Source organism: Enhydra lutris, unplaced genomic scaffold, assembly GCF_002288905.1.
Source record: "Enhydra lutris kenyoni isolate GAN:26980312 unplaced genomic scaffold, ASM228890v2 scaffoldscaffold97, whole genome shotgun sequence".
Lineage (NCBI taxonomy): Eukaryota > Metazoa > Chordata > Mammalia > Carnivora > Mustelidae > Enhydra > Enhydra lutris.
The window spans coordinates 228,123-244,580 of record NW_019154181.1 but is presented as its reverse complement, the minus strand read 5'-3'; the positions used below and the strand labels follow the sequence as shown (position 1 = coordinate 244,580).

At 43.8% G+C, this 16,458-nt stretch overlaps 1 protein-coding gene across 1 annotated transcript in view; it reads left to right on the top strand.

The window, feature by feature from the left end:
- Window positions 1–16,458, top strand: part of LOC111139272 (dehydrogenase/reductase 7B) — a 58,076-nt gene that overhangs the window by 23,281 nt on the left and 18,337 nt on the right. The window contains exon 2 of the mRNA XM_022491510.1: window positions 15,798–15,976. Within this exon, the coding sequence (XP_022347218.1) occupies window positions 15,798–15,976 (179 nt within the window). The remainder of the gene's footprint in view (window positions 1–15,797; window positions 15,977–16,458) is intronic.

Sequence of the window (16,458 nt, the reverse complement as noted above, 5' to 3'; positions counted from 1 at the left end):
ACGGTTTGGAAGCCTGGGGATGTCTCAAGAGACCTGGACTTCCTCTGGTGACTGATGTAAACATCTATAAAAATTATGATGAGATTGGTCCCAGTGGTTCCAGGCATATGGGGGTGGCAGGGTTGGTTATTGTGGTGGGAGTGGGGGTGGAGGGCCTTGCTGGGAGCCTCTTCTGGGCTTCTGTTGATAGAATCTAGGAAAAAGGCAGTTATCCCAACCCTGTGAATGGAGGTTGGCAGATAGCCCTTGTTACCCTCAGAGTGGCATATCTCTGTTGGTAGACAATTAAGGAGATCTTCAGGGGCTTCTAACGTTAATATCTATTAAAATCATCAGAGGAGGGCATCAAGAGTCCAGATTCCCACCCAGGTCCACCTTTTCTGGTATTACTGATGTCAAAGGTCTTTACTGGGTGGGGCCCTGGAGCTGGATTTCAACAGGTGCTTCTAATGTAGATAGGGATTAGGAGAGGATGAGTAATGTAGCTTGGAGCAAGGTCGTTTGGAAAATACAGCAGGAGGGGGAAGCCTGGAAAAGTCTGGTGATTTACTCTGTAGTCACCTGGTCTCAAGTCCCAGGAAAGGTCCAAATCAAGACCCCACCTGCCATGCTGCCCCAGATAGATGGCACTGTAACTTAACATTGGTCAGTTTGTCCCCTATTGTGTTCTACTTGGGGTATTTCTTAGCTAATTTTATTTTGCAAAGTTGGTACTTCCAGTGTAGCTAATTGTTCACTTTAGCAAAGTTGAGAGTGAAGTAGAAGTTATGGAAATGCTCAAAGATACACAAAACTAGAATAGTACAGTGAACTCCCATATACCCTGTACTCAACCTCAACAACCATCAGCATTTTGCCATGGAAGGAAAGAGACAAATCTTTCATTTCTTGGCTCCTAAAATTGGCTTTAAAATTTGTTTGCTTTTATTTCATTCTGTGGCTAAGCTTATTTTATAAGCTTATTTTATATCACTTATATTTTATAAGCTTTATTTTATATCACCAGGGGAAAAAAAGAAAGCTTCATTATGTAACAGTGTATATTTTAATGCAGTTTAAAAGGTAGCCCTTATACTGTTACACGCTCAGAGCAAATACAGTGAATATATAAAAGGTGTTTTCAATTGCAGGTGTTTTTTCTTTTAATATAGATTCTGGAATTTGCCAAATATATATTTTTAAAGCCTGAAGGGGCTCAGAGAGAAGAGCTCCGAGAGAAGGCTCAGAGAGAAAAATATGTTTGGGGAAGAGTGGGAAATCAAGGAGTGGTTGAAATAAAGTTTATTGACTCCCTACCATGGGCCTGTCCTGAGGAGACATAGCTATGTCTCAGGGAGCAGTTTGCTAGGATGCTGAAAATAAAGTGATCAGGCACTCACTAGGCTATTTTTAAATGAAAGCTTAGAAGTTGGCTATGGAAAACCCCTCTCAGGTTATTATGCTTTTTTTCTCCTTTTGCCCTTTCAGTTTGTGAAATTCCTTCCTTTATGTTTTCTAGCATAAAAGTCAGTGCACTACAAGTTTTAAGTAGAAGCATTGTAAAAACTGCTTCAGAGTAAGGGCGTTTCCTAGTCAAATTTCACAATAATGTTTTTCAGTTCTAAAAATAACTTGGAATTCAGGGCGAAGCATCATCCTAAATGAATTACAGTAAGGGAGATCGTCTAAGACAGTGGACAGGGACAGATGATTTATCTAAATCCATGAGGAAATTAAGACAGTCATTTCTTAGAATTAAAGATAATCTGATTTCAACCACGAGCCTACTTGAAATTGGGCAGCATTTAGTGTTTAATCCTTTGTGGATGACATACTTATTTTTTTCTTTTTTATTGTGATAAAATACAATAAAGTTTACCATCTGTATTTAAAGATTTTATTAATTAATTAATTTATTTTTAATATTTTATTTATTTATCTGACAGAGTGCGAAAGAGAGGGAACACAAACTGGGGGAGTGAGAGAGGGAGAAGCAGGCTTCCCGTGGAGCAGGGAGCCCAATGCGGGGCTTGATCCTAGGAACCCAGGATCATGATCTGAGCTGAAGGCAGACACTTAACGACCGAGCCACCCAGGCGCCCCAATTACTGTAGCTTTGTAGTAAGTTTCAAAATCGGGAAATAAGAGTCTTCCACTTTTGTTCTTTTCAAGATTGTTTTGACTCTTTGGAGACATTTGACATCCTATATGAATTTTAGGATGAGTTTTTCTGTTTTTACAGAATGTCTCTGGGATTTTGATAGGGATTGCATTGACTCTGTAGAGCACTTTGGGTATTATTGACATTTTATAATATTTAGTGTTCCACTCCGTGAATGTGGGATGTGTTTCCATTTACTTATATCTTATTTAATTTCGTTTAGGACTATTTCGTAGTTGTCATTTTACAAGTCTTTACCTCCTCAGTTAAGTTATTAAGTATTTAATTTTTTCAGCTATATTGTAAGTGGAGTTGTTTTTGTAATTTCCTTCTCAGATTAGTCATTGTTTGTACATAAAAATACCAACTGATTTTTGTATGTGAACTTTGTATTTTGCTACTTCGCTGTATTTATTTATTCTCACACCTTTTTGTGTAGTCTTTAGGGTTTCCTATGTATAAGATCATATCATCTACAAATGGAGATAATTTTACTTCCTCCTTTCCAATTTAGATGCCTTTTGTTTCTTGCCTCATTCCAGTACTTTGTAGTGAAGTGGGTATCCATGCTTTGTTCTTGATCCTAGAGGAAAAGCTTTCATAGTCTTTTACCATTGAATATGATGTTTACTGTGGGGTTTTCATATATAGTGTTTATTAATATGAGGTAGTTTCCTTCTGTTCCTGTTTTGTTGAGTGTATTTATCATGAAAGGGTGTTAGATTTTGTCAGGTGCTTTTTGTTGCATCAGTTGAGATGGTCATGTGGTTGTATTCCTCTAGTTGGTATGGCATATTACATTGATCAATTTTCATATGTTGAACCATTCTTACATTTCAGGGATATATCCCATTTGATCATGATGTATAAACTTTTTAAATATGCTGCTGAGTTCGGTTTGTTAATATTTTGTTGAGGATTTTTGCATCCGTTTTCAAAGGGGATGCTGGGCTGTAGTTTTCTTTGTTTCTTTGTAGTGTTTTTTTCTAGGTATCAGGGTAGTGGTGATCTCATTGAATGAGTTAGGAAGTATTCTCTTTAATTTTTTAGGAAAGTTTAAGAAGGAGTTATATTAGTTCTCCTTTAAATGTTTGGTTGGATTCACCAGTAAGGCCACTGGATTTGAGACTTTTTTCTTTTTCTTTTTCTTTTCTTAGAGAGAGGGCATATGCAAGCAGCAGGGAAGAGTGAAGGGAGAGAGAGAGAATCTTAAAGAGGCTCCACACTGAACGTGGAACCTGACATGGGGCTCGATTTCATGACCCTGAGATCATGAGCAAAAATCAAAAGTTGGATGCTTAACTGACTGAGCCACCCAAGCGCCCCCAGGATTTTTCTTTGTTGACATTTTTTTAAATTATAGATTCCGTCTCTTTAATAGTTATTGGCCTATTCAGATGTTCTGTTTCTTAGTGATTAAGTTTTGGTAGGTTTTGGATTTCTAAGAATGTGTCCCTGTCATCTAAGTTATCCAGTTTGTTGGTGTATAATGTTCATAAGTACTCTTGTAGTCCTTTTTATATCTGTAGAATCAGTAGTAATGTCCTCACTCTCTTTTCTGATCTTAGTAATTTGAGTCTTTTCTTTTTCTCTTTTTAAGTCCATTTAGCTAAAGGTTTATCAATTTTGTTGACCTTTTGAAAGCATAACTTGGTTTCATTGATTTCTATTTTCTATTCTGTTTCATTTATCTCTGCTCTAATCTTTTATTTTTATTTATGCTTTTTTATTTATTTGACAGGCAGAGATCACAAGTAGGCAGAGAGGTAGGCAGAGAGAGAGAGTAAGGGAAGCAGGCTCCCCGCTGAGTGGAGAGCCCGATGCGGGGCTTGATTCCAGGACCCTGGGATCATGACCTGAGTCAAAGGCAGAGGCTTTAACCCACTGAGCCACCTAGGCGCCCCACAGATTTTATTTATTTGCCAGAAAGAGAGCGCGAGCATGCACAAGTGGAGGGAGCAGCAGGTAGAGGGAGAAGCAGGCTCCCTGTCAATCAAGGAGCCCCATGTGGGACTTGATCCCAGTACCCTGGGATCATGATCTGAGCTAAAGGCAGGTGTTTAACCATCTGAGCCACCCAGACATCCTTGTGTTCTAATCTTTGTTATTTCCTTTCTTCTACTAGCTTTGTCTTTAGTTCTTTTCCTAGTTTTGTTTTGTTTTAAATTGTGGATTTAGGTCATTGAGATCTTTCTTGTTTTATAATGTACATATTTATAGCTATGAATTTCCTCCTTAGCACTCTTTTTGTTGTATACCATAAGTTTGGTATATTTTTGTTTTCATTTATTTCTTAAGTATTTTCTGTTATCTCTTGTTACTGATTTTCAGCTTTACCTTGTTGTGGTCACAGAAGATACTTTAGGGGTGCCTGTGTGGCTCAGTGGGTTGGGCCTCTGTCTTCAGCTCAGGTCATGATCTTGGGGTCCTGGGATTGAGCCCTGCATCAGGCTCTTTGCTCAGCAGGGAGCCTGCTTCCCCCAGTCCCTCTGTCTGCTTCTCCTCTTACTTGTGGTCTCTCTCTGTCAAATAAATAAATAAAATCTTTTTTAAAAAAGATACTTTTTATGATATCTTTTATTTTGTTTTAAAAGATTTTATTTATTTATTTGCTAGAGAGAGAGAGAGAAGGCACAAGTGGGGAGTGGGAGAGGGAGAAGCAGCGATGCAGGACTTGATCCCAGGATGCTGGGATAATGACCTGAGCTGAAGGCAGACACTTAATCGACTAAGTCGATATCCAGGTGCCCTGATATCTGTCTTTTAAATATTGAGACTAATTTGAGAATTTGTGCCCTAACATATGTATATCCCGGAAATTGTCCCATGTGTTCTTGAGAACAATGTATATGCTGTAGTTGTTGGATAGTGTTTTATATGCCTGTTAGACCTAGTTGGTTTATTGTGTTAAGGCCTTTATTTCCTTATTTTGATTGTTCTTTCTGTCATTATAAGTGGGATATTGAAGTCCCCAACTACTCTTTTATTTATTTTTTAGATTTTACTTATTTATTTGACACAGGGAGAGAACACAAGCAGGCAGAGTGGCAGACAGAGGGAGAGGGAGGAGGGCCTCGATCCCAGGACCCCTGGATCATGACCTGAGCTGAAGGCAAATGCTCAACTGACTGAGCCACCCAGGCACCCTCCAAGTACTCTTATAGGACTGTTTTACCTTCATATACCTTCAAAGGTTTTACTTCATATATTTAAAGTCCATTTTTATATGACACTAGTGTAGCTACCCCTGCTCTCTTAATGTTTGCGTGGAGTATCTTTTTCTATCCTTTCACTTTCAACTTCTTTGTGTCTTTGGATCTCAAGTTAGTCTCTTGTAGGTAGCATATAGTTGAATCATGTGATTTTATCTGTTCTGCCAAATTCTGTCCTTTGCAGAGTTTAATCCATTTACATGTAATTACAGGTAAGGAAGGACTTACTTCTACAGTTGCACAGTTTGTTCTCTGCTTTTCCCCCCTCATTTCCTTTATTATTGTCTTCTTTTATATTTAGTGGATTTTTTTTGCAGTGAAATGTTTTGATTCTTTTTTCATCTCCTTTTGTGTTTGTTCTATAGTTATTTTCTTTGTGGCTACCATCAGGATTATGTGTAACATCCTAATGTTGTAACATTGGAATTTGACTTTATACCAGCTTAACTTCAATTCTCCTTTTACAGCTCTCTCTCCATCCCTTTTGTTGTTGATGTCACAAAATTATATCTTTATACATTGTGTGCCCCAAAGACTAAAGTAGTAATAATTTTAAATGTATTAGCTTTCTAAATTATATAGGAAATGGGCTGCCTGGGTGGCTTAGTTGGTTAAGCATCTGCCTCCGGCTCAGGTCCTGATCTCAGGGTTCTGGGATTGGGCCCCATGTTGGGCTCCCTGCTCAGTGGGGAGCCTGCTTCTCCCTCTGCCCCTCCCACCCCACTTGTGTGCTCATGCTCTCAAATAAATAAATAAAATTAAAAAAAATTTTTATAGGAAACAAGATTTGGAGTTACAGACCATAGTTTCAATAATAGTAGCTTTTAAACTAAAAATTGTTTTTAAAAAATGTATTAGTCGGGGCACCTGGGTGGCTTAGTGGGTTGGGCCTCTGCCTTTGGCTTGGGTCATGATCTCAGGGTCCTGGGATTGAGCCCCGTGTCGGGCTCTGTGCTCAGCAGGGAGCCTGCTCCCCACTGCCTCTCTGCCTGCTTGTGATCTCTCTCTCTGTCAAATAAATAAATAAAATTAAATAAATAAATAATGTATTAATCTTTTAAATCATGTAGAAAACAGAAAGTGGAGTTATGAACTATTATAATTATTCTAATATTTATGTTTTTGCATGTATTTACCTTTACTGAAATCTTTATTTTTCCACATGGTTTTGAAGTGCTGTCTAGTGTCTTTTCATTTCACCTTATAGGACTCCTGTGACAATGTAGGCAGATGTAGTGATAAACTATCTCAGCTTTTGTTTATCTGGGAATGGCTTAATTTTTCCCTCACTTTTGAAGGACAACTTTGCCAGATGCAGGATTTTTGGTTGACACATTTTTCTTTTAGCACTTTGAATGTATTGAATATATTGCCCACTGCCTTCTGTGTGATGAGAAATGTGTTGATCATCTTATTGAGGATCTCTTGTGTGTGACAAGTCACTGTTCTAGCATTCAAGGTTCTCTGTCTTTGCCTTTAGAAAGTTTGATTATAATATGTCTTGGTATGGATCTCTTTGAGTTCATGTTACCTGGAGTTCTTTGAGTTTTTGGGGTGTTTATAGTCCTGTCTTTCAGCAAAGGTGGGAAGAGTTCAGCCACTAATTCTTCAATATTCTCTCTGCCCCTCTCTCTCCTGTTTTTGAAGCTTCTACAATATATATGCTGGTCAGCTTGATGTGTCTTGTGGGTCCCTTAATATTCTGCTCACTTTCATACAGTCTTTTCCCCTCATTTCTTAGATTTAATACTTTCCATTGCCCTGTCTTCAAGTTTGCTGATTCTCTCAGCTTTGTGCTCCATCTGCCTTTGAATTGCCCTAATGAATTTGTCATTTCTGTCATTCTTTTCAAGTCCAGTGTTTTCTTTTGCTCTCTTTTTAGGTTTTCTGCCTCATTATTGATATTTCCATTCTGTTTATACGTTATTTGCTTGATTTTCTCTAGGTCTTTCTTTAGTTCTTTGAGCAGCTTGAGATAGTTTTAATATCTTCACCAGGTTAATCTATAGTCTTTCACTGGGACAGTTTCTTTGAATGGGCCATAGTTCCCTATTTCTTTGTATGCCTTTTGAATTTTTTGTTGAAAACTGGACATTTTAATCTAATAATGTGGTAACTCTGGAATCAGATTTTCTCCAGTCCCTAGTGTTTTCTCTTTTTTTATGATTAATTAATTGGCACATTTATTTTTGTGGGCTTTGTGCCTAGGATCAGTCTGATCTATGAACCTAAGGTCTTCCAGGTCTTTTCTGAGCATGTGCCTTTTCCTGGACATTCATGGTCACTTTCTAATTTTCCCCATGTATTCAATTGCTTTTGAATGTCCTACTCTTCAATTACTGACTCCTAAAAAGAGGAAAGGAGGAAAATGAAGGGAGGATAAATTGCTGCTGGCCCTGTAAGTTCTCTGGCAGCCCCCTGCTCCGGAGGTGGAGAGGCTTGTTACTATGGAGGGAGGTGCAGCCACACTGGCTGTCCACCTCTGTCTGCACCTCTCTGATTGGAAGCAGCAACCCACATTCAGGCACAAATCCCTGATATTTAGAGGACAGAGTCTTTTTTGCCCATCCTCATTCAAGTTGCTCCAGAACCTGGTGCACAGCTGCCAGCCCTGCTCCTGGGGTGGAGGTTGTGTAGCTGCTATTGTGTTTGCAGCTGAAATTGACTGAAATTAACCACAGCTTGCCAGCTAGGCCTTAGCAGGGAACTTGCAAGCCTTCAGTAGACTCCAGAGTTCTAAAATACATGGTTCCACTTGACAGATTCTGCTGGTGCAGTCATTGAGTAGGTGGGGAGATGGATTTCTGGTGCTTCCCATTCCACCATTGTCTTAGAATCCTTTCAGTGTACATTTTATTTGCTTATGTTTTTATTGTTTGTCTTTCCCATTGATATGTCATCTTCAAGAGGATAACAATTTACTTTCCGTTTGCTCATTGTACCACAGAGCCTGGAAAAATGGACACACAGTAGGTGCTCAGTAAATGTTTGTGGAATGAATTTATACTTTAGCAGATATAGTGATAATTGTGCCCAAGTTTTAGTACAGTATTGTTTACTGTGTTTTCTTCTTATTTCTGAAGCTGATACCCATGCACAGTTCCTAGTAGATACTCGGGCGTGGGCCCAACCAGGTCCTTTTAAACACACTGGATTCTTGGAGTACCTGGGTGGTGCAGTTGTAGTGTCTGACTCTTGGTATCAACTCGGATTGTGATCCCAGGGTGGTGAGATCGAGCCCCACTTTAGGCTCTGTGCTCAGTGTGGAGTCTGCTTGGGATTCTCTCCCTCTTTCTCTGTCCCTCCTGCTCATGCTTTCTGTCTGTCTCTCTCTCTATATAAAATAAATTAATCTTAAAAAAATTATAAACACACCGATTCCTGACTTTATATTTACATGGGCACCTTGTCTGTCATATTTACTACTATTTGTAATTTTGTAAGGTGATAATCTAAAACTCGGGAGTCAGAAACAAGCAGCTGCTCTGGGCCAGGTTGTGTGTTGTGTGGCCAGCATAGTGGTTTGAATTGTTTTAACTTTGAATTAAAGCTTCAGGCGAGGCTTGTCCTTTAGACAGGCCACCACTATGTGGTTTTACAATGATTGTTTCTTTCATTATCACAACTCTGATAATTTAATTTTTGTGTTTCTTTGTTTATTGTCAGTCTCCTCATCTAGGCTGTGAAGTCCATGAGGTCAGAAACTGTGTCTACTTTACTCATCGCCCTACATCCCAGTCTTAGCTGAATCTGGTACTAGATGGTACTTGCTATATGAGGTGTGGATATCAAGTCATACCTTCGCTCTTTTTACCAAATGTACTTAAACATGACTACCTGTAATGCCACCTGCCTGGCTGCCATGTTGAGTTCCTGCCCCAGCTCCTCTGTGGGGACTGCCTTTCCTCCGTGAGTTTAGGAGGCAGGAGCACGTTTGTGTAGGACGTTAACATGTACGAGGTGTTTCCTATGTGTCTTTTTTTTTTTTTTTAAAGATTTATTTATTATTTATTTGACAGAGAGAGATCACAAGTAGACAGAGAGGCAGGCAGAGAGAGAGAGGGAAGCAGGCTCCCTGTCGAGCAGAGAGCCCGATGCGGGACTCGATCCCAGGACCCTGAGATCATGACCTGAGCCGAAGGCAGCAGCTTAACCCACTGAGCCACCCAGGCGCCCTCCTATGTGTCTTCTTATTGGAATAATCATCCGCATTTTCAAATCAGGATACGTACTTACAGATGATGAATACATTTGCCCATGTCATACAGCAAGTACATGACATGGTGGACTTGAACCCAGCCCCCCGAGTGCCACCTTGGTGTTTTTCTGTTTGACTCCCACAGTGGGTGTACTGTCCGGTTTCTGTCAAGGCCTCTTGTGCGTTTTCTAGGAAGGAGGGTGAGATCACCCCTTCATCCTCCAGTGATACTTAATTCATTTTATAAAGCACGTTAGACACGAAAATTGGTTTTCTGTGGCAGGGTGCTAGGTAGACATCGTGAGCACTGTCTTTAGAAGCAGATCTAAGGCTCTGGCTGTGGGGCCCCGCTCCTGTGTAGGGAGCCTGCACGGCAGGGTCTGGAGCTGTGCTGGCACCTCTCTTCCCGCCCTCCCTGGCTGGGGCTCTGGCAATGTGTGCTCAGCGTCTCGCTGGAGAGCGGGGCTTGCTTCCGCGTGTTTCCTCTTCCTAGGAGTGGACGCTCAGGAGCCAGGTCTGAAATCGTCTCGGGCCTTCCTTTTGGTGTAGCTTTACTGCTGCCAGCCTGCGTTCCTTTAAACTGGGGGCCCTGAGGTTGGCATCCCAAAATACACCCTCCAGGCCACTCGTCGCTGGCTTGTTCCGGCGCTCCAGGGAGGGCTTGCTGACCTGAAGGTGTCCTCTGGCCTCTAGTCTTAGTCACTCTGCCCCAGGTCAAGGGACCAGAGAAGACGCTGGCACTGGGACCTGCCACTGGCAAAGTAGCTGGCATCTGAGGTAGGACATTGTTCTTTCTTTCCAGTCAGAGACGGCCTTAGCTGCTGCTTCTCATACGCTTGAGACCAAAGAAGAGCAGCTTCATTCTGCTTTTACTTTCTGAAAATAGATGAGTATTTTCAGATATGGGTCATAGCATGACCCATAGCTTATGTCACCTTTAACAGACCAGCTGTTTAATGCTGGTCGTCAGTTAGGAAATACAAGAGCGGTGTAGGTTTGTGAGAACGGAATCCTAACTGCTTTGGGTGATACTAAGCCACTCCGTGCTGCATGATTTCAGCGACCTGCCTCCCAGTTGGAACTCCTCTCTGCCCTTTAGCCTGATTTTCTTGTGCATAACATGACAGATTATTTCATGACTCATCCTTCTTTCGGACCTGAAATCATTTTTATTCTTTAACTGTGAAGGGCTTTCAGATACCCTCTGTTGATTTTTGGGTGTGGCTGTTAATAGTTTAATTTCTGTGTGTGGTTCTGAGTAGCTTCCCAATAACCTGTTTTTTTTTTTTTTCTTTTTAAAGATTTATTTATTTGACAGAGATCACAAGTAGTCAGAGAGGCAGGCAGAGACAGGAAGGGAAGCAGGCTCCCTGCTGAGCAGAGAGCCCAGTGCGGGACTCGATCCCAGGACTCTGGGATCGTGACCTGAGCTGAAGGCAGAGCTTTAACCCACTGAGCCACCCAGGCGTCCCCCAACAACCTGTTTTTATGGATGGTTCCGTTTACTTTATTTTTTATAACTGGTTGAGAGAAGAAAGGAATCTTAGGAACAGATTCCATATGTGAAATGCAGTGTAGAATTTTGGCTAAAGGATGAGGAATGAAATAACATTAAAGTGACATTTCTGCTCAGAGTTGAGTTCTTGGAGAGAGTCTTGTTTCCAGTTTCCAGTTTCCAGAAGCCCCTTTGAAGAACTTCTCAGCGGAATAAGGGAACAGCTGAATTTCAAAGTCATAGTGACAACCGTGAACTTTCTGGCTGTCCAGGCCCAAGTAACACTCACCCATGAAAGGACTTTTCTACCATTTACCGTCTTTTAACTTAGGTCTAGAGCTCTGTAGTCTGTGGGATATGAAAATACAAGCAGATCAGCCTAGCGTGTGAATGCCCGAACTGTCTAACTTCTTCACACCAGCTGATGTGCCTTATTAGCACAAGGTCTGCTTCAGGTCACTTCCCTGTCAATTAAGAGAGTAGACAGGATTGTGAGCACCTCCTTTTCTGTTAGGCCATGCACTCGCACTTCTGAACCTTGTGTGATCCGTGGTTTCTGTTTGAGGGGGGCTATCTCACCTTCTTCCTTTTCTGACCTCACTCTCTCTCTGTGACTTGTCCTACTTTCTATTGTAGCTCACAGTGATGCTGGGCTGTCCCTTTTATGTATGAGCTGATCTCCAAGTGCTGGAAATCGTGGGATAGATTTTTTTCCCACTCTCTTTTTATACAGTCAGTCTTGCCTTCCCAGTTCTATCTGAAACTAGCAGTTAAGCATTTTGGTATAAAATGCAAAATTTGTAAACATATTAAAGTTCTTCTATGCCAGCTTCAAAGAAAACTGACCCCCTCTAACCTTGTTTTACATAGGAGTTGTATTTCCTACTCTGGAAATGGGGCCAGTCAGGACACAGTTCCTTCCTTCCACTTAGAAGCTGCGCCTCTGCTTGGAGAATGCCCCCAGACACCACAGCAAGGCGGTTGGGCCGAGTTACCTCCGTGTCTTGCTCTCTTGGCCATCCTCACTGCCGATGGTGAAACACGGAGGAGTTGGCCCAGCCAGCATTCAGAGACCAGAGAGTCCTGGCGGTCCGGGGGCCTGGCAGTATGGCCCCATGCACTGCAGTATGGCCCTGTGCACTGCAGAGTGGAGTGAGGGGAAGGTCTTTAAGAATTTTGAGAAACTTCCAGAAAGTTGGGATTTGTCTGTATGACCAGCTTCACCTGGTCAGGAAAGTGACCTGAATACCTACCTACCCTGATACTGAGCGTAATGCTCTCAAATAAATGGCTTGCTCTGGAATGTCTTTTCCCACCGTCATCCTCCTGAGTTAGCTGGGCACAGCTGGTGCTGATTTCTAATTTACTTTGCATTCTGATTCTGTTAAATGACTTGTCAGACTGAATGCAGATGTGCACTCTCCCCACAGAAGCCGGCCCGTGGGCCGAGGATGGATCCCATTAACCTGTTGCCATATTTGCCTCAGGCAAAGTGGTCCCCAGGGCCAGGAGACCAAGGCTGGCATGCGATGTTGTGTCAGGTGCTCAAGGAATCCCAGAAGTGTACAAGACGGTGTGTAGTTCTCTCTCTTTTCTTCGTGTCCTGGATTGCTGGCTTGGGTTGTAAAAAGGTGCATGGAAATGCAGCTTGTTGGCAGCTATCGCCGTCTTCACGGGGTGGGGGGCAACCTCCGGTTTGTTTTCATCCTGCTTCTCCCTGGGTGTGAAAAAAGGGGATCAAGGGACACTTGGGCACTTGTCTGCTCTCTTGGCTGTGCTGGCCTCGGTGCCTGTTAGGGTGGCCACATTTTTGATATGCACCTCGGCATATGGGATCCTGACTTCTGATAAAGTCGGGGTTTCTTTTTTTTTTGGGGGGGGGGATTTCTTTTTTCCTATACGTTAATGGCATTGAACCAAAGGGTTTATGAAGGTATAAAATTTAAACTCCAGCAAGCTCTATGTTTAATGACTTTCCTTCATTTTGAAGAAACCAGTTTTCATAAACCGGGGACTCTTCCAGACAGCCTTGGAAATCTGACTGCCATGAAACTAATTCCTGGCCTAGGAGCTTTTGGTTAGTTCTGGGTCATGATGATGCCAATGGCAAATGCATTTGCTGAGCACTTACACTTTTCTAGGGACTCGCACACATTTCCATGTATTAATTCAGCTAACCTCATAACAGACCTGTGAGGTGGACACTCAGATACCCTCATTTTACAGATGGGGAGATTGAGGCCTGGAGTGGGGAGGTCCTTTACCCAGGCTGGTAAGTAAGTGGCTGAGCCAGGATGTGAATCCAGCCAGGCTGGCTCGAGGGGTCATCCTTGTAAGCCCTGCACTGCTGTCATTTTGCCGCAATTAGTGTTTTCCACGTGGCCTCTGCAACCTCTGAATTTTGAGGAGCAACAGGCTGCATATTGGTACAGGACACCCCTGTAGCCTTCGGTGGACTTCTGGTTCAGCCCCAGGTTGAAGGTCTGAGCCAGGCAGGCTCCACAAGGCTCTGGTCTTCAGAAGCCTATGGAGGAATGTGCAGAGCTATTTCCACCGAGCTGACCTAATGGAGCTCTGTGTCTCCACCAAGGGGCTGAGGCCTGTTGTCTCTTCATGAGTCCCTTCTTCAACTCCCTGGTCACCTTGGGCACTGGCCAGGCCCCATGTAATTCTGGGTGAAGCAGGGTGGTCCGCCTTGGGACCTGCCTGGTAGGGATCCGGGATGGCGGTGGGATAGAGCTCTTCCTAGACAGCCATCCTGCTGGGTCGAAAGCTCCCTACCCCCAAGTTCATTACATGAAAGTTCTGAGCTATGATTACCTTGGAGCCTACCTGTGTTTTCTGTCAATTGCTGTAATTTTCCGGTAAAGCTGCACTAACAAACTAGTAATCATTCTTGCCCCCCAGAATTCACCCCTCCCCCCCAGGAAGTACTCCTACACCCTGTGGTCTTCAGGGGCTGCCCTGTGAAGGCCCCCAGGCAGTACCTGCAGACCCACAGAACTTGCAGAGGTGCCGGTCCCTGCTCTACACCGTTCTCAGTCCCTCCAGGTGCCAAACAAAGGATTCCTGGGCTCTAGCATTTCCCCTGGGACTCAGCCTCAGCTTCCTGCTGTGGGCAGGGTGGCGCCAGTGGTACCCGGTAAAGAGCTTGGCACTTGACAGGCCACTTTAATTGCCGGTTCATCTGATGGAGGCTTGGCACAATGGAGGGTGAGAAGGAAATGTAACCACTTAGCAGACAGTCGCTGGGGACTTTTCAGAAGTGGATTAAGTGGAGCTTGATGGGAAGCAGTCATTTTTACAGATGTTTGTGTAAGAACGTTAATTATTTATGGTGACCAAGAAATTGGATATATTTAGAAAGGCAGATGAAAAACCAAACTAAATACTGAACTCGTTGAGTTGGCAGTTCAAATGCGAGCAGAACCCTTTTGCAGTCAAGCAGTTTAACCTAGATCAGGACAGCTCACCCAATGCTGAGGTTCATGGTCAAAGCAGCTCATCATGTAAGCGGATCTGTGTTGGGCTTCAGTGGGTTCCTGGCTCCGTGGTGCTCACAGAGTTGATGTTGTCTTGGAAATGGAAGCAGAAATTTTTTTTTAAATATATGGAGTTGAGGACATGGGACATTCAGCAGGTGACTGAGGGTTTTACGTAGTTACTCCCAATTTGATGAGGAATTGAAAGCTTTAGGCTGGTTTGCAGCTCTACCCTTGGTTTCCAGCCTCTTTCTTCCTGAACAGGATTACTTTGCTTATAATATCCTAGTCCTGGAGGAGGACTGTGGGAGGTGGGCCTTTTGTGTAATAGACTCAGCCCACTTGTCAGATAGCCTTACAGGGCATTTCTTCCAAAGTGGCAGACAGGTGTTGTTCGTCACTGGCTCATCCTTGACCTTCCTTTCATCCTGGGTCTCCCTCCTCTCCTAGCTTGCTCCAGGCACGGGGGCATGGGTGAGTAACAAGGAATCAGGGAAGCTTGGAGGAGTCAGGAGATTTGGGCAGTCGTGGAAGGGACGGATCCTAGGAATTGACCGCCGCTGTCGCACAGACGTTCCTGTGCCCTGACTTCACTTGCCTGACCGTGGCTCCCCGGCAAATGTTAAGTGAGAACACGCCACAGCGCATGGCAGGGGACCCCGCCTCCCAGCCTGAGTCTGGGGCAGAGGGCAGCTCCGTGCTGCACAGAATTCCCTCTGGGTGTCTGTGAGGCCTTTGGCCAGGAGGACATTTATGGGCCATCGCAGACATAGTCCAGGGCACACCCCACCCAGAAACATCCATCTGCTTAGGGAGGAGTAGAAGGATTGGTATGGTGTTCTTTTTTCTTTTTTAAAAAATGTTTTTTAATTCCACATATACGGCTTAAGAATGATAATGGGCATACTTCAGTCCCCCTCAGTAGGTTCCTGAAGGAGAATCAGGTGAGTGTGGATATGCCAGAGCCTCCTGTCACACTCATGGGTAACTGGGTCCTGCGCTGAATGACTCTTTCAGCTTGTTCTGGGGTCGCTGTGCGCCTCTGAGCGGCTTCACGAGGTCAGTGGCTTTGCTGTCTGCTCATGTCAGTCAGAGGGAGAGAAAGCATATTCCACCGTGCCGAGGGTCTCAGCAAGATAGTTGCTGGGCTCCGAGCTAAAGTCCGCATGAGAGAGATCTGGGCTCTTTATCAGTCTAGTGGGGCAGGGGCTGGCAAGTCCCTTGAGTTTACTTGTTGTGTCACAAATGCACTTGGTTTGGGTTCCTTCAGGAAGAGTCTGCTCAAGGTGAAGATCATGGACTTCATTACGTCTACGGCCATCCTGCCCCTGCTGTTTGGCTGTGTGGGAGTCTTCGGCCTCTTCAAGCTGCTGCAGCGGGTGCGCATGAAGGCCTACCTCCGGAATGCTGTGGTGGTCATTACCGGCGCTACCTCGGGCCTGGGGCGAGGTGGGTCCTGGGGGCAGTGCTGTCGGCGGGGCGGGGGGGGGGGCAGGCAGGGAACTCGACCCACACAAGAGGAGCAGCTCCTCCACTATACGCATGCAAATAAAGGAAGCGGGCTAGGTGACTTGGGAACAAGAGCATGTCACAGTCCCTGGTCCACTTGGAAAAGGCGAGAGCCTAATTGTGATGAGAAATGGCCCCTGGCTTTCATCCACATCGGTGTTGGGAGGCGAAAGCCACGAGGAAGACTGGTAAACTGGAGACACTGTTTCTCATCTAAGGGGGCCCCCTCACTCCACTGTAGCTAGTTGTGGAAATTGGGGGTTTTATGTGAAGACGCCCAATTGTCAAATACAGCAACTAACTTAGAAAACATTTTTACCTCTGTGAGAGCCAAACAAAGCATGCGGTTTCCTGGATTCAGCAAGCACCCCCAGTTCATGGCCTTGGTGTCCCCTTCCCCTCGCCTTCCTCTCCCTGGGGCT